The sequence below is a fragment of the Emys orbicularis genome, chromosome 1 (genome assembly GCF_028017835.1).
Source record: "Emys orbicularis isolate rEmyOrb1 chromosome 1, rEmyOrb1.hap1, whole genome shotgun sequence".
In the NCBI taxonomy this organism is placed as follows: domain Eukaryota; kingdom Metazoa; phylum Chordata; order Testudines; family Emydidae; genus Emys; species Emys orbicularis.
Window position 1 is genome coordinate 18151617 of NC_088683.1, and position 25489 is coordinate 18177105.

The 25489-nt window shown below is 41.7% G+C and overlaps 1 protein-coding gene across 1 annotated transcript; it reads right to left on the bottom strand.

Annotated features, from left to right (window-relative positions):
• Positions 1 to 3454: 3454 nt before the first annotated feature.
• Positions 3455 to 24204, bottom strand: PHYH (phytanoyl-CoA 2-hydroxylase). The gene is made up of 9 exons (XM_065405180.1): positions 24082 to 24204; positions 15322 to 15377; positions 14271 to 14381; positions 13894 to 14062; positions 12875 to 12956; positions 11555 to 11736; positions 9451 to 9600; positions 7535 to 7669; positions 3455 to 3823 (listed from the first exon to the last, which is right to left on the bottom strand). Exons 1-9 carry the CDS (start codon positions 24157 to 24159, stop codon positions 3770 to 3772), a joined length of 1017 nt encoding a protein of 338 aa, XP_065261252.1. The 5' UTR covers positions 24160 to 24204; the 3' UTR covers positions 3455 to 3769.
• Between the last annotated feature and the right edge of the window lie 1285 nt (positions 24205 to 25489).

Genomic DNA, 25489 nt, shown 5'->3' on the forward strand with positions numbered 1-25489 from the left:
TATTGTAAAACATTACAGTGAAATCTTGCAAGTATTACATAGCACACCGCCTTGCCCAAGTGGTAACTAAGCATAACATCTTCCTGTTTCAACATTCTTAACTTGTATCCCATAGCTCCTAAAAGTTGTTTTTTTTCAAACACTGAATACTGCTAAGTTATGAGTTTTAACAGGTTTTTTTTCTTTTAAACCACAGCACTGAATGTTATTCTAAAATTGTTTTCCAAATATTCTTAAACTCCCAGTTTATCCCCCGCTGATGTTCATTGTGAAAAGTATTGCAGGTCTAATAATAATATTTGGCACTTTTGTAATTCACTGTCCAACATGTGTTTTGTGCCCTCCTCTGGTGAATTTTTAGAGGATAACTGCATAGCTACCAGCTAAGGGAGTTATATCTTGAACTCAAGTAGTAGAAGCTCATGCTTTTAAGTCTGGATGGCTCGGGTTCAATCTTTGGTGACTAGCTGTGATGGAGGTTGCTACACTTATAATCTCTTTAATCAGAGGTTCTGAATATGCTTTGTTGTAGGCAGAGCTAGCCTATAGTTAAGCAACTGAAAATTTAGAATGGGAAGTGTTGAAATGTTGGGAAGCCTTATAATTTTGCCAGTCTGGAACGAACATCCCATCTGAGGGATGGGGGCGGGGAGAGAGGAGAGTGAGACAGGACCAGGAACCTGGGACAAGGAATCCAGAGCAGTAGTGGGGGGCAGTTGAAATCAGATGAGGAGCTGGGGCGGGTTAGACAGCAATAGGATAGACATAGACTGGAGGGGACAGGGAAGAAGGGTCTTTGACTACTAGAGACCACTCCATTCAGGAGCCTGGAAAAGACCCAGGATTCCTGAGTTTCACAGTTCCTCTTCTGTCAGCAGATATCTGTGAAACCCAGTGGCAAAAAAAGTGTCTCATCCCCCTATAGAGCTGATCTATCACATATAGGATGACAACCTACTGCCTCTGCCATCACTTACTCCATTAGCTCAAGTGGCAGAAGTCTGTGCAGTGGATCTAAAGGTTCATTGGCAGGGTTGGAGCCATGCGAGTTTCACAAGGATTCCACATGCCAGAAGTTCTGGGGCAGTTCAGTTTTGATTTTTACAAAAAAACCTGGGGAAATGCATACAGAAATAGGGTGACCAGATGCCTAAAAAGGGGAATCTCAAGCAGGAGTAGAGAGGTTATTTTATCTCTGTATTTGGCACCGGTGCAACCACTGCTGGAATACTGTGTCCAGTTCTGGTGTGCACAATTTAAGAAGGATATTGATAAATTGGAGTGTTCAGAGAAGAGTCACAAGACTGATTAAAGGATTATAAAACATGCCTTATAGTGATCGACTCAAGGACCTCAATCTATTTAGCTTAACAAAAAGAAGGTTAAGAAGTGACTTGGTTATAGACTGTAAGTATCTACATGGGGAACAAATAGTTAATAATGGGCGCTTCAGTCTAGCGGAGAAAGGTAGAGCATGAGCCAACGGTTGGAAGTTGCAGCTAGACAAATTCAGACTGGATATAAGGCATATCTTTTCAATGGTGAGAGTAATTAACGATTAACAATATACTAAGGGTTATGGTGTTTTTCCAAAAGCTTTTTCTAAAAGCTGTCCTCTAGGAATTATTTTGGGAAAGTTCTATGTCTGTGCTATACAGGCGGTGAGACCAGGTGATCACCGGATCCCTTCTGGCTTTATAATCTCAGAACTAGGTACATCAATTCACATGCAAAATTCTCATTGAATTCAATAGGGGTCCTTGCCCTGTGGCTTGTGGTGCAGGCTGCAGCAGGGGCCGTACAACCCCTCTCGCAGCTTCCTAGGGCCCCCTCTCATGGCTCTGTGCCTGTGTCTGTCATTGTCGTCCTCTCCCCTCCCCCCGCCCCGCTCGCCCAATGTGTCCTGATATTTCACTCTTGCGATCTGGTCACCCTAACTCCATCTTTAAAAAAGGTTTGCTAACTGGGAATTTGAGAAAATCCTGCAGCTCTTCCATGACCACAGCTCCCTCTGCTGTCAGCTACGTTACATGCACAAAGCTGTAACGGTTTCAGAGTAGCAGCCGTGTTAGTCTGTAGCCACAAAAAGAACAGGAGTACTTGTGGCACCTTAGAGACTAACAAATTTGAGCATTAAAGAATGCTGTAAAGCTGTAAAGAATCAAGTCTGCTAGTGCATCTTGTCTTTAAGGTGTTGCAGTCAGATGTCAACACAAAGATCCCATGAAGGTAGTTAGAAAAGGCCTGATCCAAAGCCTACTGAAGTCAACAGAAAGACTCCCATTAATTGAAGAAGGCTCCGCTAGAGAAATTCAGTGGGCTCTGGATCAGGCACAAAGATGCCACAGAAAAATGGTCTCCATGTTTTCAGGTTAAGCATATTTTAACTATTTATGGAATAGTTTTAAGGCTACCTGTTAAAAGGATCATGACATTGACAGACAGATCAATCACCACAACCCACAATCTTTCTGTCATAAGGGTTTTCTATAGCATCTGTCACCAGACTATCTAATATGTACAAATAATACAACAATGCACCCATGATACTTGGTTTTTGCTCTAGTTTAATCTGTATTTCAAAAACATTTTTATTTTTGAAACAAAACAATGATTTAAAAACAATTGCATTTCAATACACCACAGATATTATGCCCTGTGATAATTATGAGCATCCCCATTCTTCCAATTTGTATTTAATGTTTATTTTCTTTCATTCTGTATAACTTTCCTGCACTGGAGTCAACTATCCAGCCTACCCCTACAGATGCCAGATTCAAAAGAGGAAACCCCTTCTCAGTTGTTTAAAAATGGGAAAGGATGCAAATAAGGTTAAAGATAAGTTACTCAACCCCACACAACCAGTTTCAAATGAATTCACTGTCCACAGACATAACCACTGTCCCAGCGACGACCATACCACAGTTAAAATTACTTTGCTTCCGATCAGAATATTACATGTCTTTTAGGGAAAGGGCCATTTTCCTCCAAATCGTGTTCATTTCAATACAGTACATGCTGATCATTAGTGTGAATTCCATGCACACAAAGTCTTATTATTTGATGCATAAGTAACAAGGAGAGAAGAATTATTTAGGATGATAGGGAGTAATGGTAGAAAATTGAAGAAGGGAAATGTAGGCTAAATATTAGGAAAGACTTCTTGGCAGTGAGATCTATTAGACTCCACAATAGCCTCCCAAAGGAATTGGTAAAAGCACAATCGCTTCAGACATTTAATGAACTAGACAAAGGACTAGAAAATGCACAGTCATGTTCCAACAAGGGGAAAGGGCTAGATGATGCAATTGGTCTTTTCCACCCAGGGTTAGACTCACTAGAGCCATGAGTTAGCATAAGAGTTACATTATCAGCAGCCCAAAATTACATCAGGATAGAGACATCTGAATCCAGATTGGTTCTTAAGTAACAGAGTGATGAGTATTTAAAGAGCTGATTTGATGGGAGTTCTCATCCATTTAATAAACAGTGGATTTTAAAACAAATGATTTTTAAAATGACAAAAACAGAAGTATTTACTGTAGTTAATAGGTTAAAATATGCGAAGTATATTAGCTAAATTTTGTTAAACTTCAGTGCATTCATATTACAATATTTTGTTGTATTGTTGTAAATGAACATTTGGTGCAATATTTGAATAAATTCAAACAAAAAAATGCAAATGCAAATTTGTGAGAATCATGGTTTCTGATCAGGGAACACAATACTCAGGCACACATTTTTCTAACTCTGCCATCCAGAAACTATTCTAAAGATTAGTGCTTTCTCCTTTTACAAGCCGCCCTCGTATCATCCAAGTATCCTAAAAAAGAAAAAAAGAGCAAAGACAGAAGAGCTTATTAAACAAACCAGGACACAATGTTTATTTCTGAAGACAGCAGAAGTTATTTTCTCTACTTACCTACATATTTTAAACAACAACAAAGTACAGCATCAACAAAATTATTGATCTTTCCTTCAAATCCATAGGCTCTGAACACATTAATAAATTATAATGCAACAAATGGTAAAGTCAAACAAAAATATTGAAGATCACCAAAAAGATGAATTCATTTGTGAGATTTACATGAATTGCATGATGCATAAAAGGCAATCAAGAAAGGCAGCAACAGGAAGAGATACATAAACAGCACTACACTGAAATTATTGAACCAAAACCAAAAAGCTGTCACATTTAAAAATAATGTTCCTGGCGAGCATCATCCTTATATTGCAAATGGAGCAAGCCAGATGACAGGGAAAAATAAACATTCCTTCTCATTTTCTTGTACACATTATATTATGCCTCCTCAACGCATTTTCAATTGCTCCTATCTTCTCTACAATTCAAAAAGCACACTGGATTTCTCAAAGTCCATCTACTGCTGGCAATGAACATTATGTAGGCATGCAATGCTACTACTTATGCACCACACAAAAAGCAGGGAGAGAACAGATTTAAAACAGAATTCAGTGGACCAATATCAATTGCAAATAGGAACTTCCTCACTTTTCACTTTAGACAATTAAAGAGCGAGGAATGATTGTTTATCATGATTCCTTTGTGATAGCAAAGAGTCACAGTGGTGCCAACTGACAAGATAGCATGGGAGATGAGTGATGGGCTGAGGCTGAGCACAGAACTGAGCTATTAAGTCAGCTTCGACTGCAGTTCTGATAGCAACTCACTCTTGCCCTGGGCGAGTCATGCAACCTCAGCTTCTGTATGGGAATGGAGGATGCTGCGTGGATTAGTTAGTTCATGCCTGTAAATGCTTTGAAGATTAAAAATAAGTGCTAAGCATTCTTCAGAGGAAGTTTAAAATCTGATTAAAACAGATTTGAAGAATGGTGTACTCCTGGGGGAATTCTGCGCCAAAAAATTTAAAGTTCTGCAAAATTCTGTATATTTAATTTGTCAAAATAATCATAGAATATCGGGGTTGGAAGGGACCTCAGGAGGTCATCTAGTCCAACCCCCTGCTCAAAGCAGGACCAATTCCCAACTAAATCATCCCAGCCAGGGCTTTGTCAAGCCGGGCCTTAAAAACCTCCAAGGAAGGAGATTCCACCACCTCCCTAGGTAATGCATTCCAGTGCTTCACCACCCTCCTAGTGAAATAGTGTTTCCTAATATCCAACCTAGACCTTCCCCACTGCAACTTGAGACCATTGCTCCTTGTTCTGTCATCTGCCACCACTGAGAACAGCTGAGCTCCATCCTCTTTGGAACCCCCCTTTAGGTAGTTGAAAGCAGCTATCAAATCCCCCCTCATTCTTCTCTTCTGGAGACTAAACAATCCCAGTTCCCTCAGCCTCTCTTCATAAGTCATGTGCTCCAGAATGCAATATAATCACACCAGTTTCAATTATGTTGGTAATTTATTTAAACTACAATACAGGAAATAGTCACAATAACTACCCAGTATTTCCTAAACACATGAAAGTTAAGTTACAAATACTTGGTAACCCATACCCTGCATTCCAGTTATAATCCTGACTGGCTACTTTGGGAAGTGCTGATGTCCTGACATGTTATTGACTGCTTGATGAATGTTTTATTTGCCCTCAGTCTTTTTTTTTTTTTTTAATGGGTAAGTAAAATAGATCCTGAGCTGTAATCACTGTGCACAGGAAAAAAAGCAAGAAAGCACATAGATCTTCCGAGCTGAGGATTCCCTGACGATGTTTACAATAAGGCTCCTTTACACAACTCTGGCAATATAAAGGAGCCTTAAAACATATACATGTGTTTTATGCTCCTGGGGGAATTGACTAAGAATGGGAACAACTAACAATAGGATCATTAACACCTACGTAGGCAGGCTGCTACATTTCTGCTCTTCCTCAGGGGACAGAGCCTGCCTCAAGCCCAAAAGCCCTACCCGTCCATGCCGGGTGCGTGAGAGGGACAGAGTCTCTCTCACTTGCACGCACAGCCCCTCCCCCTGGCACTGATTAATGTCTTCACACACATACGCCCAGCACACACACATCCCCACTCCCTGCCGTTACACCTCTCCCAGCTGCTCCAGGCGCTCGAAGAGATGTGCCCGGGTTGCCGGGGAAGTGGTGCATGTCACCCACAGATTTTGTTGCTTCCCCATTTTTCTGTGGGGAAGCAAAGAAATCTGCGGATCATCTGAATTCTGTGCCTGCGCAGTGGTGCAGAATTCCCCCCAGGAGTAATGGTGAAATGCACAGAACTAATTTAGATGTAAAGGGTTATCAATGTAATCAAGCAAACTATAGAAACTGCTCATTTAAACAAGCAACTGTTCCTACATTAACACTCAAAATATCAGTGTATAACTAGTAATGCAGGAGTCAAAGGCAAAGCAGACTTATGCTTTGCAGATAAATATATTTAAAAATCTGTCCCTAGATATTTAGGGGCCTAAAGATGCAGAAAGGCACCTAGTGAGATTTTCAAAAGCGCCTTACTGCCTAACTCCCATTGATTTCCAATAGGAGTTAGCTGCTTTTGAAAAGTCCACTAGGTGCCTAAATATTATTTTTTTTAAATCTAACCCCCAGATACTATATTGATTGCTGGTTTAGAAATGCAGCAGATCTGAGTTTGGAAGATTAGGTGGCACCAAAACCCAAACGATAGTTGGATTTAACCCACCCCAGTTGTCACCCCACTGTAGAAACCAGATTTTTGTGCTGTGGATTTGAGAAGAACTTGCTGCATTCATTATTTTTGGAATGGATCAGAGCACAAAGGAATGCCTCCCATGCATCCACTCCCTCAAAATACCCCTAGTTTAAGTGATTGCTACTGGATTATATTAAAATGAGTCAATGTTTGCCATCAGATATATGGTGTAAGTACTGATTTCAAAACAGGAGTCGCACCCATTACCTAAAGACAGAATTTTGCCCTAATCCTATAACCATGCACTAAATCTTATTATTGTTTTGAACATAGTAGCATTCAGCCTATTGCTAACAAGTACAAGAAAATTGCATCTGCAAATTAGGAGGGCAAGTACCTTCTAGCTGCTAATGTCCATTCTGTGCAGTCCACATGTAAACTGAGAAGAGCTTTTTAAATATTCACCCACACTGTCAACCTTAGAAGGAGGAGTGTTGCTAGCAATATGAAATCTGTATCCACGCTGCCATATACTGGGTCACCTCATTAGCACTATCCCTATCATTTCCCAAGGTAGCTCTGCCATTCCACACAAAACAGTTAAACCAGTTAGAGAGAGGTGCTTTAATAAAAGGTCTGATGAACAACAACTAAATCTGCCAGCCACCATAACAACTGTCTTCCAAAGGAAATCAAGATTGTTTTTCCCCTCAGATAAGTATCTGCTTAGACCCAGGATCAGTCCTACATAAACCCACAGTGTTATATATGATTGGATGGGTTGATGCAATTAAAACTATTGCTTATGAATGTAATTATAAAAAGCACAAGCAGTAAAGAGATACTTATAGAAGTAAAATGTAACTAACCCTTTGCTGTGTAAATAGGGTTAGTATGTAATATACTGTTGTTGCAGGACACTTTTAAGCTTACCTTCAGAGTGATAGGCGTGCTCACACCATATTTTCTTTGTGCAATTTCTACAACTTCTTTCTCAATGTTTTCTTGACTTGTGCCCTTGACTTCAATATAGTGGCAATCTGCACTAGCATAGTGACAAGATATCGCCTGCATGAAGAAAGTCAGGAGTAAATCACAATACAGCTCTTAGGTCAAGAATTGTTGATCAGTGACCTGTATTAAACCCTACTATCTTAAATGCAAATATCACCATTGTAACCAAATTTGAATATTTTCTCTCTCTCTCATGCTTTTGGAAATGTTCACTTGGAAAAAATCTTGCTAGAGATTCACACAGAAAACTTGCACAATAACGTAAGCTTAATGAATCACTTTCTCCATCTTCTCCTCACCGCAAGCACCCATTTTGTGATAATCGCACATGATAAAGACATGTCTAGGACTTCTCTGAAAGGGTAAGTAGAAGGAAAGCTGGACTGGGAGAGGGGGGGGAAAAAAAAAAAAAAAAAAAGACATTCATTCATCGACAAGGAAAACACAAAGCGCACTGGCAAAGTGAACTGCTTTTTTCCACATAGTTACGCAATCTTGTGTGTTGATCTCATCAGATCTCAACCTTAAACAGAATTGTGTTGGGTGGGTACTTGGATAAGAGACCTCCAAGGAAAACCCAAATTGCTATGCTGCTGATAGAATTGGAGTAGTGATAGTTTTATACTCTGTGTAAGCTCAAATGTTTCTCTCTCTCACCAACAGAAGTTGGTTCAATAAAAGATACTGCTTCACTCACCATTTCTCTTTATTATTATAGGATCAACACAGCTATAACATTGCATATTACTCTTCCTTCTTATTTAGCTCTGTAGGAGGCTAATGGAAGGTGTTAAACAAGAACACTCATAACACTGTAGGTTTTTATAAAAACAATTTATACCTATTGCTCCATTTTACTAAAAATGAAGTCAATGGGCCAGATTCTCAGCTAGTGTAGATCAGCACAATCCCACTGTCTTCAGTATAGCTATGCTGATGTATACAAGACGAGAATCTAGTACCAGGAGATTACTACTATCAGGTCAAGCAGTGAGAGATGCAGGATCAGGCCCTTCTTCCTAAGTTCTTTGTCTGATTCTACTCTCAGTTAGGCCTTGTCTACTCTACGGGGGTAAGTCGACCTCAGCTTAACCTAGCTGGAGTCGACATAGCTTAGGTCGACTTACTGTGGTGTCTACACCACACTGGGTCTACTGGAGACGCTCTCCCATCGACTTCACTGGAATGAGAAGAGTAAGGTGAGTACTGGAGTCGGTGGGAGAACGATCTGTGGTCGATTTAGCGGGTCTTCACTAAATCAACCCCCGGTGCATTGATCGCCACAACGTTGATCCCTGGTAAGTGTAGACATGCCCTTAGAGTGGAGTGCAGTGTAACTCCATTTACCTTTTCAGTAAAGTGCTATGCAGGTATGCATATATACAGGTAATTCGTAATTAAATTATGCTGTTAATAATCAGATTGCAGTGGCCTCTGGTCCTCAGAGAAGAGAATGACAAAAATTTCATTCACAGCTGGTCAGGACTGAGGAAGAAATCTTGTGCAGAAGCAAACAAGAAGAATACAAAACTGTCCACCAACATGTTTTTTAAGGTCCCGATTAAGGAATGCACATGTTTAATCACTTCCCCGAGTCAGAGCTGCAACGTACACCTACCAAGAAATGTAACTCAGGGTTACATAATTTTTCCAAAACTAATTATCCAAGATTATCATTACAGCAAAATTACACCAGAAATCTATAAAACCAAAACAAAAAATAAGATTACAAAAATCTATTCATGTGCAAGAGACTATAAAATCTCCATAAATTTGGAGGGGGGCTTAGTGTTTTAAAACACGTCCAATAGCTGTAACTTGAAATGGTTTCCTACCTTCCGGAAGCCTTGAGTTCTGTTCATTCCAGAGCCATGAATCAACAAGGGATGGAAGAATACTGTGTCTCCCTTCTCCATAACAAGGTGAACCCTGGGAAGGTTTTTGTTGTAATCACGCACCCCATGGTACATCTTGTTAACGCCACCCTAAAAACACACAGAGTTTACATCATGGAATAATTATTAAAACTACTATGTCTTAATGTGGACAAAAATCTGCACTGTTCAGCTTTCTTTCAGATAAGAATCCAAATTATGCAATACACTTGCTTAAGAGTCTGCCTATTCGTCTTGGAATCTTCTCACCCCTAAAAGCCCAAACCTAGCTCAGCTGCTAAGGGTATGTCTGCACTGCATTTAAAAACCCATGGCGGGCCCATGCCAGCTGACTTGGGCCCCAGGGGCTCGGCCTAACAGGCTGTTTAGATCCCAATATCCTAATCTGAATTCCCTGATAAGATAAACAAGATTCTAGTCTTACACGACATTCACATTCCACTTTCTTCATTTGCTTTCTTTTGACCTATAATAGCTTACTACTCCCTCTGAAATGTTCACTTCAGACAACTATATTTGATGCCGTATTGTTTTTCTGCTCTAGAAGGACAGATTGGAATGAGCAGTCAGTGTGATGGAAAAGGCTTGTTACTTATAACTGAAAGCTTCCTGGACACACACACACCACAGTGTGTGTCTCAATGCACCATGTCATTCAGAGTTCCTGATCCACCACAGAGAACTCTGGTGCATTTATGTTCGAGCTTCCAAAAAGGGCATTGATCCAGAAACGAATGATGTCCAGTACCATAGTCTTGCACTTGGGTAAGGACACTGCTGTTAAGGGAGCACTCTCCCAGATTTCAAAGGCTATGACTTTCGTTTGAATAAAAGCCATGAAAAATTCCAGCAAAAGGATATTTTGTGTGTAACAAAAAAATTCTGCTAAAGTTCAGTTGGTCTTTTTTAATTTATACTAAATGAGAAAACAACTTTTTGCTTTGAGAAAATGTTCTGTTCAAGAACATTACTCAGATAAGAAAAAAATAAAAGCTTAATTTTCAAAAACTTCAGCTTGTACATCACCCTAATGAGGGATGCACACTTTGCTAAGATATAAAAATAGGACATGCATATGAAATGGATGTTTGGTGCTCCCAATTGCCTTAGGAAGATAAACATGTACTTACAGAGCCTTTTAGGCTCTAGATTCTTTTGTATATGCTAGACAAGGTGGGTGAGGTAATATATTTTATTGGATCAACTTCTGAGCTTACACTGCTCTGTGTAAGCTCAAAAGCTTGTCTCTCTCCAACAGAAGTTGATTCAATAAAATATATTGCCTCACCCACCTTCTCTCTCTAATATCCTGGGACCAACACAGCTACAACACTGCATCCATATCTGCTAAAAAGCTTGACAGAGGTTAATGGTCTGTCAAGACGTTGTGACAGTGGAATGCTGGGGAGAATATCCTCAACCCTCCAGAGGTAGCTGCATAGCCCATATGTGGCCAAACTCCTCTCCACCCCCAGGGACAGAATCTCTAACACTAACACATCTAAATGCCATGAAACAACATCAGGGAGCCACTAAGCAATCACAATGCCTTCTCAATGTTTGCATATGGGTGGGCTCCTTCCATTGCCCTACTGTTTGCTGGAATGACCTTGGATAGGTCAGCCTAGTGAACAGCTGGCATGTGCAGCTGTCTACAGTGCATGTGAAGCACACATATTACAATCATTATTACTCTGATTGCAGAAGCACCCACCACAAGCTAGGAACTTTCCAGTTACAGAGGAAGTCAGTCCCTGCCCCAGTAAGCATACGCTGTCACAAGGTTAGACGTGGAAGAACTTCAGAAACATGAAAAGTTCAAAGTGGGGATACAGCCTTGACAGCATCATAGTGCAACTGCATAAGGGAGCAGAAGTAAGATTGCACGGGGAACCATAAATTTGGCCAAGAAAAAGAGAATATTCATAATTGCCTTGTAAAACTTGACTAACTTTCACCAACTCTGTTGTGAACCAAAAAACAAATCCCCTTGCCTCCGCCAACTCCAAAATGCAGACCACATTAATCCCACATGCAGATCTACCTCCCAATCAGGGTAATCATGTGGCTTCAGGGAACCCTTGTGTGTTCCTGGCAAAACAACCAGGCAGCCATTGCTGCGATCTATCGGCTCCATGGCAGTCCAGGCACACACAATGAGATCTGCAGGCCGGAATGGAAAGTAGTGCAAATCCTGATGCATGGGATGACGGGAGCTCTTCTTGCCTGGAATAAAAGAGAAGAGTTTGAATCAGAAAAAAAATTCAATTGTTTTAAACTAAACAAAGATTTCTCACTGTTCAATTCCACTGAGGGGACAGGGCATGCTGCAAGAATTAGTCTTGCTCTGCATTTGATCAAAAGAACAGCTGTGTTTAGGGGGCATCAGAACAAACACTGAAATCCATTGTATTTCCAACAGGTTACTTCTGCCTTTGCTGCTTATTAATTGTATTAACTTTTTTAAAATTGTAGTTTGTGCTGTTTAAATAACATTCCACATGGACCAAGGCTATCAACCATTTCCTACTATGTTTCTAAACTCGTTTTGTAGCCCTTCTGTATTTTGTAACTAGGGTGAGAGGGCTGATGGTATGCATGAACTAAGTACTTTAATCTTTTGACATAATCAGTATCTGCTGAAAATACAAAGCAAGATCATTGTGAATAATAAAAGTAGCATATATCTGTATATTATGAACCCATAATAGTGTATCCAGAATAAAAGTCTCTTTAGAAACTTTTACTTCATCTAAAGTACTACAAACCTCACTAGCTCATACATTTTACTGCCAAGATTTTCAAAAACAGGAGCCAGAAGTTAGGCTTCTAAATCCATATTTTGGCACTTAAATAAATGTCCAGATTTTCAAAAGCTCAGAGCACTCAGCAGCTCACACTGAGGTCAGTATCTACATGTCTAAACTAAATTTGACATATCTAAACTCTCAGTCCAAAGAGAGTGTATGTCGTATAGATGAAGGACACACTTCCTCTATTCTGTTCTATTGAGGTCAATGAGAGCTGCTGAGTACGCAATGCTGTTGAAAGCCAGGCTGCTAAGGGCTAGATCCTAAAAACAGAGCCATGCATTCACTACATGAGACTAGTGACATGCTTAAAGTTAGGCATGTGTACATTGCTGAATCAGAGCCTAACAGCCAGAAAGTGAAACAGACTACTTTATTTTAATTGTCAAAATGAATGTTATTCAATTTTCAAAATTCTTTTGGTTTGAATAAAATAGGGTAACATTTTTAATGTCTTAGAAATTTTTGTTTGTTTTTTGTGTTTTAAAAACTAGATCATGTCCCCTTTATACAAAATAAAAGTCCTTATTCTTCCTCACGCAAGTGCCCCTTACCAGAATCTGGAGGTTTATTTATCAACATCGTGTGCATGGCCATGATGTTTGGCCCTGTGAAGCACTCAACGTATTTTAGGATCTAAGGTGAAGAACATATATTAGGAAAAAGTTATATATTGCAGTATAAGCATCTATTACAGTCAAACCAAAACTGATCACCACATCATGTAGGCCAAGTATACACTACAAACTTTTTCCTGAATAACTATGTTGGTCAGGGGTACGATGAGGTGTGCTTTATGACCGACACAGCTGTGCTAGGCAAAAGCCTCTAGTGTAGACACAGTTATTCAAGCACAAATGCACTTTTGCGGTTATAGCTTACTTTGCTCAGCTGGGGGTGAGGCGAGAGAAGAGTGTTGGAATAAGATATGTAAAAGCACAGTTTTGCCATTATAAATTGCATCCACTTTAGGAGCACTTTGCTAAGTCTGGCATACCAGTATAGCTATATCAGCAAAGCATTCCTAGTGTAGACCTAGCTGCAGTGTCTGCTGCTATGAAAGTGGCTAAGAAAAAGTGAACTCACTATACTTATACCTGGCTAGAGCAATGACAGAAGAACTACAACACTCTGTGTATTAATCTGTGCTTTTCTAAATTCGTCTGCAAGATAAGTGTCCTTCAAAAGCAACATTATCTGGTTTTAGTTTGCTATGTGCAATACAATCTGATTACAAAGAGGATTTATTTATACAGCAACTGCACTTCAAGTAGACTTATTTCTTTTCCAAAAATCACTTCCATACGCCATCATCCATTGCCATACATGTGGAAGAGGAATGTGAGGAATAGTAAAAAACATTCACATTGAGCATTAACATAAGCTTTCTAAACTGTACAGAGCCTTAAGTTAAGCTGCATCTAAATATCTAAACATGAAAATTCAGTTGGTTATTCTGAGAACTCACACAGATTCCTCTTGTTGTTTTAAGAAAAATTATAGGAAGTGATTTCAGTTACTTTTCATGGGCATATACTTAAAACAAACGTACACCAGGATTTCCCCTTTTTACCTGAGGCATAGTACAATATCTGAAGAGCTCTTCATCTTCCTGAAAATCCTGTATTTTAGTAACTGCTTTTTGATCTGGAACAAACTCTGATTTAGCAATGGCCACATCCCTCATTATGATTAAGCCAGGCACTTGTACCTCCTTTTTACAGATCTTTGCAAATTCATTTCTAGAAAGAAAAAAAACAGTTAGAAAACATTTCAACACACATTCTACCATTTTATTAAACCAAAACATTTTGTTTAAATGAAGGAATAAGTTATTTGTTAATAAAATGCTTCCATTTTAGGAGAACCCAAGTTCATGCTGTTTCAAAAAGCCTCACAGCATCACTAAATATCAATATGATTGTGTCTAGCGAAACAGCTGTTCTGTACCTGAAACGCTCAATGTCTTCACCAGAAACCAGGTTTTTAATGAGCAGGTAACCATTTTCATCATAAAACTGTCTCTGCTCTGGAGTTAAAAGGTTATTGTCCAGGGTGTAACTACAAAGAAACAAGAGAAATTAGAAGGCTCAACAAAAAGCAATCTGATGAGAATTTTCTCAGCAGTGACCTGAAAGGAAGAGTACGAAGTTAACAGAATTTATTTAATTTTCTTCTGTCAAAAATTATCTGCAGACTCTCAGTAGTTAATGCAGATTAGAACAAGCCTCAAAAGACATAATCAAAACAAACAAAAAAAGAAAAACCAAACACACACATTGGTCTTACAATCTGCTCTGTGAACATCAAATAGTCAGAAAAAATAATTTAAAAATAGAGAAAATTATTCTCTCAACATGAAGTTTTTATCTCCAGTAGAAAAAATAATTAATACAGTAATTTTTACTACGAGTTAATATTTGTATACAACTCCAGAGATGTGCATGACAGTTTATATAGAATACACAGAAATGGCCCAGCCCTCAGAAATTTGCAGTTTTGGGTGGAACAACATGACTAGATGTAGGGTAAGATGCACACCATATGCCAGGAGGAGACGTGTAGAGGAAATAAGCTCTTTCACAAGATACACCTGTACTTTAATCCTGTTGAGTATATCCAATGCATTACATGATTATTCAGCACAACTGTTTTTCCTATTTGTAAATTTTGAGGCAAAATATATACCTTGTCAAAAAGAGGGAGTGGAAAGGTGGTGTCTGATCTTCAATATTCTTACTCATAGAAGCAGTACTTATGTAAACAGACCCTTGAAGTCAAACTATTCACATTTTCAAGATCAAGTTCTAAGTTACTTTATTAAGCCAAATTAAGCAGCTCAGAGAGTGTCCTTGCAAGATTTGAAACTATATGAGGACTTCTAATCAACATGTCTTCTATAATTCGCAAGACAAGATATGGAAATAAGAATAAAGATTATATACAGATGAGAAATTAATCTTCAAATTTAATAGTAGAAAGATAGTAAAATGTCACTTACTGAAACTCCATTGGGTGTTTAAAAGAAGCAATTTGTGCTGAAGTAGGAAATGTTGTCTAGAGTATAAATTAAGGCAAATAATAGAGCACAATAACTTGAGTATCCGATCTGAAGTTGGTTTGGAATTCCAGAATCTGATACTTTGTTGTAATCCAGGTTAAATAATTAAAAAATGAATTTTGCTTTGGATTGTTGTCCATTTTTCCCCTAGAATCCACTCCCCCTTCTTCTTACTTTGCTGCAAGACTGTCTACTCAAAATAAAGAATACCAAGGGCCTGATCCTGCATATGCTAAAGTCAATGCAAAACTCCCAATAGGAGCCAGATCAGCCTCTTAGAGCCCCATCCTGAGATGCTGAGCATCCTCGGCTCCCACTGACTTAAATGAGATGAGGGGGTCTTAGCACTCCACATGACAGGGCCCTCTATGAGCACCCAATGAAGATTAATTAAGGTGAAGTAAATTTGTGATATTTTAACAACTTTAGCTTTAATTAGTTAAGATAATACTTTGTGATGTATAATTTAATCTGTAAAACAATTAAGTCTCACATACTACCAAATGAGATTCTACTACAGCCTCATTTCTGCTTATCAGACCACTGCTGAGAGATAGATCATTATATTTTTGTGCATATTAGTGAAGTATGGATTTGGGAAGTTCTGCTGTACCTTGGTTAGGTTTTTAATGCCTCAGGGAGCCATGTATGTGCTCAAAATTATTTATCATGATGGTGCAACTATCTATGAACTGAAATACCAAGAGAAGACCAAATCTTGGGTAATTTCAACCCTATGCGTGGCTTTGACAAGCCTGTAAAAGACTAATGCAAATAACCCCCAAACCATACTAATTCTAGACCCTGCACATACACTTCGCAAATACAAAACCAAATGGAACAGAACATAAAGAAGCTACAAATAAATGGTATGTTCATCTTTAATTTGAACAATAGGACCAGGTATATAATACCTTTTTCTCCCCACTTCCCTTCAGGAATATTTTATTCATGGAAAACATATGTTAAACCGAATAAACAAATATCTAACACTACAGACGCCAATATTTTTGTTTTAATATTTGATGACTGACACCTTCATAAAACCTTCTCATTCATAGTTCCTCAAGTTCTCTTCACTGACAGCAACTTCATTTAGGTTGCCTAACACTTCCCATTGTTATAAAAAAAATCCTTGAAGCTTTGTTTTAGAAGCTTTAACACCTCCATTGTGTGAAGCGGGATTTTGAAATCTGCCAGGGGTAAAGCTCCCGTAGGGACAAAGAGAAGCACCTCTCCTGAAATTCCATTCGGATTAAGCAAAATTATGAACTATTAAAAATCATCATTTCCTTTTCTTGTGGAAGGGATTTAGGAAAATGCTGGCAGCATGTCAAAATAATAACTGAACACAAACAGTCTACAGTCCTGGGCCCACGCTATCACCAAAAGAGCAGCACATGCCTTACTTGGAGCAGGGGATGACATAGGCCAGGCTGTCCCTCCCCCACAATCACATTCTCCAGACCAAGCACAAGGCATAAGCATCCGATCCTTCCCTTCACAGGCACCTCATGGGGCAGTTCAACCAACTCCTAGCAAGTGGGTACAGGGCTGGGCTCCCCCTAGTAACCATCTCGAATGCTGGATATGGCCCCAGCAGCCCATCCCTACCTCTGAGAGCACCACATGAGGCAGGAGCCTCCCACCTCCTAGGATGGGAAGTCAGGTGAGGAGAAACCTCCTGGTGCAAGTCCTGGAGGAACCAACTAGGGGCAGAGCTTTTCTTGACCTGCTGCTCACAAACAGGGAAGAATTAGTAGGGGAAGCAAAAGTGGATGGGAACCTGGGAGGCAGTGACCATGAGATGGTCGAGTTCAGGATCCTGACACAAGGAAGAAAGGAGAGCAGCAGAATACGGACCCTGGACTTCAGAAAAGCAGACTTTGACTCCCTCAGGGAACAGATGGGCAGGATCCCCTGGGAGAATAACATGAAGGGCAAAGGGGTCCAGGAGAGCTGGCTGTATTTTAAAGAATCCTTATTGCGGTTGCAGGAAAAAAACATCCCGATGTGTAGAAAGAATAGTAAATATGGCAGGCGACCAGCTTGGCTAAACAGTGAAATCCTTGCTGAACTTAAACGCAAAAAAGAAGCTTACAAGAAGTGGAAGATTGGACAAATGACCAGGGAGGAGTATAAAACTATTGCTCAGGCATGCAGGAATGAAATCAGGAAGGCCAAATCACACTTGGAGTTGCAGCTAGCAAGAGATGTTAAGAGTAACAAGAAAGGTTTCTTCAGGTATGTTAGCAACAAGAAGAAAGTCAAGGAAAGTGTGGGCCCCTTACTGAATGTGGGAGGCAACCTAGTGACCGAGGATGTGGAAAAAGCTAATGTACTCAATGATTTTTTTGCCTCTGTCTTCACAAACAAGGTCAGCTCCCAGACTGCTGCACTGGGCAGCACAATATGGGGAGAAGGTGACCAGCCCTATGTGGAGAAAGAAGTGGTTCGGGACTATTTAGAAAAACTGGATGTGCACAAGTCCATGGGGCCGGATGCGCTGCATCCGAGGGTGCTAAAGGAGTTGGCGGATGAGATTGCAGAGCCATTAGCCATTATTTTTGAAAACTCATGGCGATCGGGGGAGGTCCCGGATGACTGGAAAAAGGCTAATGTAGTGCCCATCTTTAAAAAAGGGAAGAAGGAGGATCCGGGGAACTACAGGCCAGTCAGCCTCACCTCAGTCCCTGGAAAAATCATGGAACAGGTCCTCAAGGAATCAATTATGAAACACTTAGAGGAGAGGAAAGTGATCAGGAACAGTCAGCATGGATTCACCAAAGGGAAGTCGTGCCTGACTAACCTAATTGCCTTCTATGATGAGATAACTGGCTCTGTGGATGAGGGGAAAGCAGTGGATGTGTTATTCCTTGACTTTAGCAAAGCTTTTGACACAGTCTCCCACAGTATTCTTGCCGCCAAGTTAAAGAAATATGGGCTGGATGAATGGACTGTAAGGTGGATAGAAAGCTGGCTAGATCGTCGGGCTCAACGGGTAGTGATCAATGGCTCCATGTCTAGTTGGCAGCCGGTTTCAAGCGGAGTGCCCCAAGGGTCGGTCCTGGGGCCGGTTTTGTTTAATATCTTTATTAATGATCTGGAGGATGGTGTGGACTGCACTCTCAGCAAGTTTGCAGATGACACTAAACTAGGAGGCGTGGTAGATACACTAGAGGGTAGGGATCGGATACAGAGGGACCTAGACAAATTAGAGGATTGGGCCAAAAAAAACCTGATGAGGTTCAACAAGGATAAGTGCAGAGTCCTGCACTTAGGACGGAAGAATCCCATGCACTGCTACAGACTAGGGACCGAATGGCTAGGTAGCAGTTCTGCAGAAAAGGACCTAGGGGTCACAGTGGACGAGAAGCTGGATATGAGTCAACAGTGTGCTCTTGTTGCCAAGAAGGCTAACGGCATTTTGGGCTGTATAAGTAGGGGCATTGCCAGCAGATCGAGGAACGTGATCGTTCCCCTTTATTCGACATTGGTGAGGCCTCATCTGGAATACTGTGTCCAATTTTGGGCCCCACACTACAAGAAGGATGTGGAAAAATTGGAAAGAGTCCAGCGGAGGGCAACAAAAATGATTAGGGGTCTGGAGCACATGACTTATGAGGAGAGGCTGAGGGAACTGGGATTGTTTAGTCTCCAGAAGAGAAGAATGAGGGGGGATTTGATAGCAGCCTTCAACTACCTGAAGGGAGGTTCCAAAGACGATGGAGTTCGGCTGTTCTCAGTGGTGGCAGATGACAGAACAAGGAGCAATGGTCTCAAGTTGCAGTGGGGGAGGTCCAGGTTGGATATTAGGAAACACTATTTCACTAGGAGGGTGGTGAAGCACTGGAATGCGTTACCTAGGGAGGTGGTGGAGTCTCCTTCCTTGGAGGTTTTTAAGGCCCGGCTTGACAAAGCCCTGGCTGGGATGATTTAGTTGGGAATTGGTCCTGCTTTGAGCAGGGGGTTGGACTAGATGACCTCTTGAGGTCCCTTCCAACCCTGATATTCTATGATTCTATGATTCTATGAAACAGTGAGACCAAGTACGTCTGCAGTCCATCTCCCCTTTAAGATAATGGTCTTGTCCTGTTTCTAGATCTACAGGACTAACAAGTGGTAGAATTCTATGCCACAGTGCTGACAGTTCAGGCCTCAAACCCTGCTAATAATGCATGATGAGGTTTGTGTTTTTTTTGGGGGGGGAAGGGGTGCACAGTGGCACAGGAGTTCCAGTTGGACATAAGAATTTCTTTTTACTTTTCTTTCTTTAATAAAAAACACCAATGAAATTAAACAAAAAAAGCCTGCGTTTGAAGAAAGTTATCTTGGTTGCAGAGCTAAGCACTCATAAGTTAGGAAAGGCCAAATTTATGGTTCCCCGTGCAATCTTACTTCTGCTCCCTTATGCAGTTGCACTATGATGCTGTCAAGGCTGTATCCCCACTTTGAACTTTAGGGTAGAAGTGTGGGGGCCTGCATAAAGACTTCTAAGCTTAACTACCAGCTTAGATCTGGTCCGCTGCCACCATTTCCCACAAGCTAATTCCCTTCCCTGGGAAGCTTTGAGAAACCTTTCACCAATTCCCTGGTGAATACAGATCCAAACCCCTTGGATCTTAAACAAGGAGAAATCAATCAGGTTCTTAAAAAGAAGGCTTTTAATTAAAGAAAAAGGTAAAAATCATCTCTGTAAAATCATTATGGAAAATAACTTTACAGGGTAATCAAACTTAAAGAGCTCAGAGGACCCCCCTCTAGTCTCAGGTTCAAAGTACAGCAAACAAAGATAAACACTCTAGTAAAAGGTACATTTACAAGTTGAGAAAACAAAGTAAAACTAAGATGCCTTGCCTGGCTTTTTACTTACAAGTTTGAAATATGAGAGACTTGTTTAGAAAGATGGGGAGAACCTGGATTAATGTCTGGTCCCTCTCAGTCCCAAGAGCGAACAACCCCTTAAACAAAGAGCACAAACAAAAACCTTTCCCCCCCCCCCCCCAAGATTTGAAAGTATCTTGTCCCCTTATTGGTCCTTTGGGTCAGGTGTCAGCCAGGTTACCCGAGCTTCTTAACCCTTTACAGGTAAAAGGATTTTGGAGTCTCTGGCCAGGAGGGATTTTATAGTACTGTACACAGGAGAGCTGTTACCCTTCCCTTTATAGTTATGACAGATGCAGTGAATACAATTCACATTTTTTCCACAGAACCTCTGCCTCGGTCAGTGCAAAGGTTGGACACACCAGGGGGCAGAATTAAAGTTGCATGGGCAGTAGTAAATGGGCATTTCCTAAATAAATTTTCTTTTCTGTAGCTTTTTTGTATGCAATATTGTACTCCAGCTTCTTAATTCAGGTGCCCATGAGAAATCTTCGCATGGATTGTCCTATCCTTGAAAACCTCACTCTGGACACCATCAGGAAAAGTTCAAGGATCACAGTTTGAGAACCACTGTACTATATAAAACCATTTAGGCACATAGAATGTAACGTTCAGTGGGAATTTATCCAGGACACTGGAATTTGCCTCTCTACTATGGAGAAAAAAAATGAAGTGGGATTAATTTTAAATAAACATAGCTGGACAGGACCTGAGTTTTACACTTTGGGCGCGGGGACTCAGCATTTGCTCAGAAAAAGCTCAGAGGGAAAAGTGTCACCTTCTAAATCACAAACACCACTTTATGCAGCACCTGCATTTTTCATAGTTGTCTCTGACCCAAGTGCTGACAAGACCAGCTTTGCTTAGCTTATAAAATTTGGCAAGATCAGAGCCTGAAGTGATTTGGCACCATGAGTATAAATTAAAGGATTATTACACAAAAAAAGAAACATGCGTACATCTGCATGTCCACCAATACCAGCTCAGAGTTAGGTTAGATGGTCTCAAGGCTGCCTGAATCTTTCATAACCCTGGAGATGTACGATGTCACTATAGAGAGGCTTTGCCAGCTTGAAGGGAATAACAAAAAAGAGAATGACATTTTCTACAATGAGAAGCAACCTTTTAACCATGCTCAAATCCTCCACAGAAGTTTAAGATGGAAAAGAATTGCATGCACAGCTAGTCCCATCCTATTTATTTTCATTAGCCTCGACTTCCCCCACCTGTTCATTTATCTCATGCTGGGTCATATCTTTTAGATTCTAAACTCTCTGGGGCAGACTGTCATTTGTTATATTTCTGTACAATGCCCAGCATAATAGGACTCAAACCTGGTTGAGTCCTCTAGGTGCCACTAAAATATGTTAAATATAATAAAAATAATAATGGAAAATACCTACAGCATTAGGTCACCCCATCTATACTCAGCAGATGCAAAACTGTTCCCTACAGTTTGTTTGCCTGTCTAGTTTTAGACCGTTCATCGGAAATTTGTTCCTTTCTCACTATCAGAAAGTTTCTTATCCACTTAAAAAGACAATGCACTTAAGAGTGGGTCAGCTTACTTAAAGGGGCAGTGTGCATTTCTCTCTCTCTCCCAAACACAAGGTGTGTGTCTATCTCCCCTCCCCTACATTCCTGCTGCCTTGTAGAATGTGAGGCTACATTAACAACAATATATTAACCCTTGAGGGCTCAGCCGAGTGCTAGGTCATCATTTAGCATAGGGGTTCTCAAACTGGGGGTCGGGACCCCTCAGGGGGTCATGAGGTTATTACATGGGGGGTCGCGAGCTGTCAGCCTCCACCCCAAACCCTGCTTTGCCTCCAGCATTTATAATGGTGTTAAATATATAAAAATGTGTTTTTAATTTATATGGGGGGGGGCCGCACTCAGAGGCTTGCTATGTGAAAGGGGTCACCAGTACAAAAGTTTAAGAACCATTGATTTAGCAGTAAGGCATTCCCTGGGAAATATCCCACTCTCTAACTTCACCATCTCAACCAAGCTTCACTATCATCATAGCTGTGAACAGTATTAAATTGTTTGTTTAAAACGTATACTATGTGTGTGTGTGTGTGTGTGTATTTATATATATATAAAAATATAAAATATTGTTTTTTGTCTGGTGAAAAACATTTCCCTGGAACCTAACCCCCCCCCCCCATTTACATTAATTCTTATGGGGAAATTGGATTCGCTTAACATTGTTTCGCTTAAAGTCACATTTTTCAGGAACATAACTACAACGTTAAGTGAGGAATTACTGTATCTGTAGACTTATGACCCTCTCTATCACTATCTCTTCACCAGATTATTACTCAAAAGCATGCTGCTGACCTCCCAACTTTTGCTGTGAATTTAGTTACATATTATAGCCGAACTGCAGCAAAAATGAAGTATTTTACCATCGCTGAGTTACATAACTCTTCCATACCTCAATTTCCATACTTGTAAAATAATTAATAGCCTTCATGCAGTCCTTTGAGTCACTAGGTTGAAATGTGGCACATACAAAATAAATCACTATAAAAGCTTCCTCTCATCCCATTTCTGCTCTATACCTTATGTTTTTCAACCTTCTAAATTTCCCATTCACCTCCTGTGAACTTATGTTTTAAAGGACCTTTTCAGAAGTATAGAACATACAAAACCAATAACCTTTCTGTGTTTGTTTCCACATGCTGAGCCCATGTATCTCAGCATGGTCTGAAATTCACCATGAAATTTGAGTACCACAGAATTAAGCCCCCCCCCCCCCAAACTCTTGGAAATATAGGCAAAAGCTTAACATGTACAAGCCTCTTTTCTTTCCCAGACTTGTGTGCACAAACTAGCATATATGTGAGCAAGTCAGGTAGCTGTACACAAAAACGGGAACTCTTTTGCATAGCTATCCAATTTCTGTGCACAAATAGGTGCAGAGCACCTTTGAAAATCTGACCTTTCATGTCCAGCATTTAAAAAACAATTCCAATTCCATTTCAAACCAATTTCAAACAGGAACAGTAAGGCTGTCATGTGCCCCTTAGGAAAGTGTAACAGGTACAAAGGCCAACTAGCAGCTAGAGGGTTGGAGTTTCAGGAAGAAAGCACAGGGAAGGAGGAGGTGGTGCATGAGGAGGGAAACAAACACCCCGCTGCCTGTAAAATGACTCTCTGAAGCAACAAGCAACTGCGGAGCGATGATTGCAGGGGGTAAGGGCAAAGGTACCAGTCTGCAGTGGGTGGTAGAATCACTGCTATTTACCCAGCCCCACAGCATCAGCACTGTACACAGAAAGAGACATAACCCCCACCCTGCAGTCTAATATAATCACAGGGAGAAACAGTGACAGGTCTGTGTGTCCAGGCAGAAGGTGGGGGAGGCAGCTCTGGCAGAAGGATGAAGGCAGCCCAGGCAGAAGGGGGGAGCACAAACAAGGTGGAAGGCAGCCCAGGCTGAAGAAGGGGTGGGGAGGAAGGACATACACACGGGGGAAAGCAGCCCAGACAATTGGGGGGGGAACAGGAAGGGGGAAGCAGCTCAGGAAGGGGGATACGGGAAGGGGGAGGCAGCCCAGGCAGAAGAGGGGCACAAGGGGAAGAGGAGGGAGGCAATCGGGGGGGGCGGGACGGGGGAAGCAGCCCAGAGTCCCCCCTCCCAGACCAGGGTTCCGCCCCCACCCCCGACACAGGCGGGGGTGCGGAGTCCATGAGGGGCGAAGGGAGTAACGGGGCAGTCACTGGAGACTGCCTGGGCCAGCCCCCCCAGGGCCCGCTCTGAGGCTGCCCCCCGGCTCCCCACCCCGCAGCCCGGCTCGGGAAGGATACGAGGGCGGCAGCGCCCGTCCGGGGGCAGAGGTGCCGCAGGATCGTGCCCAGCCGGGCTGCGAACGCAGCATCCTCCATGGCGCCTGAGGCTGGGCAGCTGTCAGGGCCACAAGCCAGGGCTCTGAATGTAAGGCCGCGCTGGGCGGGGCGACGCCGGCCCCCGCCCAGATGGGGGCGTGGCCCGGCCCCGGGCCTCGCCCACCACCGGCTCTCCCCAAAAGGGTAGCGTTACATACCGTCCGAGCCCGGCGGGGGCGATGGCAGCTTCTGCGCATGCTCAGTAAGGTCTGCTGAAGCCGCTGCCCTCAGTCTGCCTGCCCGCCCTTACTTGCCTCCTTGCTCTGAAGCAGGAGAGATCAGTAGCAAGGGTGGGCGGAGTTTGGGCAGAGGCCAGGTTGTGTGTATGGGCGGGGGTCAGATAGCTGGAGGGGAGGCAGATAGGCAGAATCAGGGTAGGTTGATCAGATGTCCTGATTTTATAGGGACTAACACGGCTACCTCTGATACCTGATTTGATAGGGACAGTCCTGATGTTGGGGTCTTTTTCTTATATAGGCTCCTATTACCCCCCACCCCCTGTCCCGATTTTTCACACTTGCTGTCTGGTCACCCTAAATCAGGGTGAGGATGCAGGAGGCTGGGGTTAGGGATGGGTGAGATGAGCTGCCAGACAGCGGCAGCGGGATCAAAGTTATCACCCCAGGGGTGAGCCAGCTGTAGGGGTAGCCATATAGGATGCGGAGACAGCGGGGTGGTTGAAACAGCTCAGCACCCCTTCCACAAGGCTGTTCTTAAAGCAGGCTGTAGCCCACGAATGCCCATCGACAGCCGCTCTTCTGGGTCAGAAATGATATTTCACACCCACCACCCTAGAACAATTCATAATTATCACACATGGTTTTGGTGTTTGTTAAAGTAATTCCTTGTCAGTTTACATAGGCGTAACATGTCCGTGTATCGCCTCACAGCAGCTCGCCCATTTGTTTTGCCTACTGTTCTGGTTGCCTGAATGGTACTCCATTTCCTGTAAGCCACGGCAAATGTAGTTTCACTCCATTTATTTAAAAGTGGTATTTTTATGACTCATTGTCCTTAGAATACCATCATTTTTCTTTTTAGTGTTGTTGTAGCCGTGTTGGTCCCTGGACATTAGAAGGACAAGATGGGTGAGGCAATAACTTTTATTGGACCAACTTCTGTTGGTGAGAGAGACAAGCTTTCAGAGCTTCTTCCAGTCTGGGAAAAGATACTCAGAGTGTCAGCTAAATACAAGGTGGGACAGGTAGTTTAGCAAAAGTAATTAAGGGTAGGTCTACACTTACCGGAGGGTCCGGCGGCAGGCAATCGATGTTCTGGGATCGATTTATCGCGTCTGGTTTAGACGCGATAAATCGATCCCGGATCGATC

Bases quoted from the DNA above. Each gene is read 5' to 3' on its own strand.
- PHYH (XM_065405180.1), bottom strand. From the start codon at position 24,159: ATGGAGGATGCTGCGTTCGCAGCCCGGCTGGGCACGATCCTGCGGCAC. The intron at 14,382-15,321 runs GTAAGTGACATT...GTTTCTTTGTAG, and splicing joins AAACACCCAATGGAGTTTCA to TTACACCCTGGACAATAACC. The intron at 7,670-9,450 runs GTAGGAAACCAT...TTCTTCATGCAG, and splicing joins GAACTCAAGGCTTCCGGAAG to GCGATATCTTGTCACTATGC.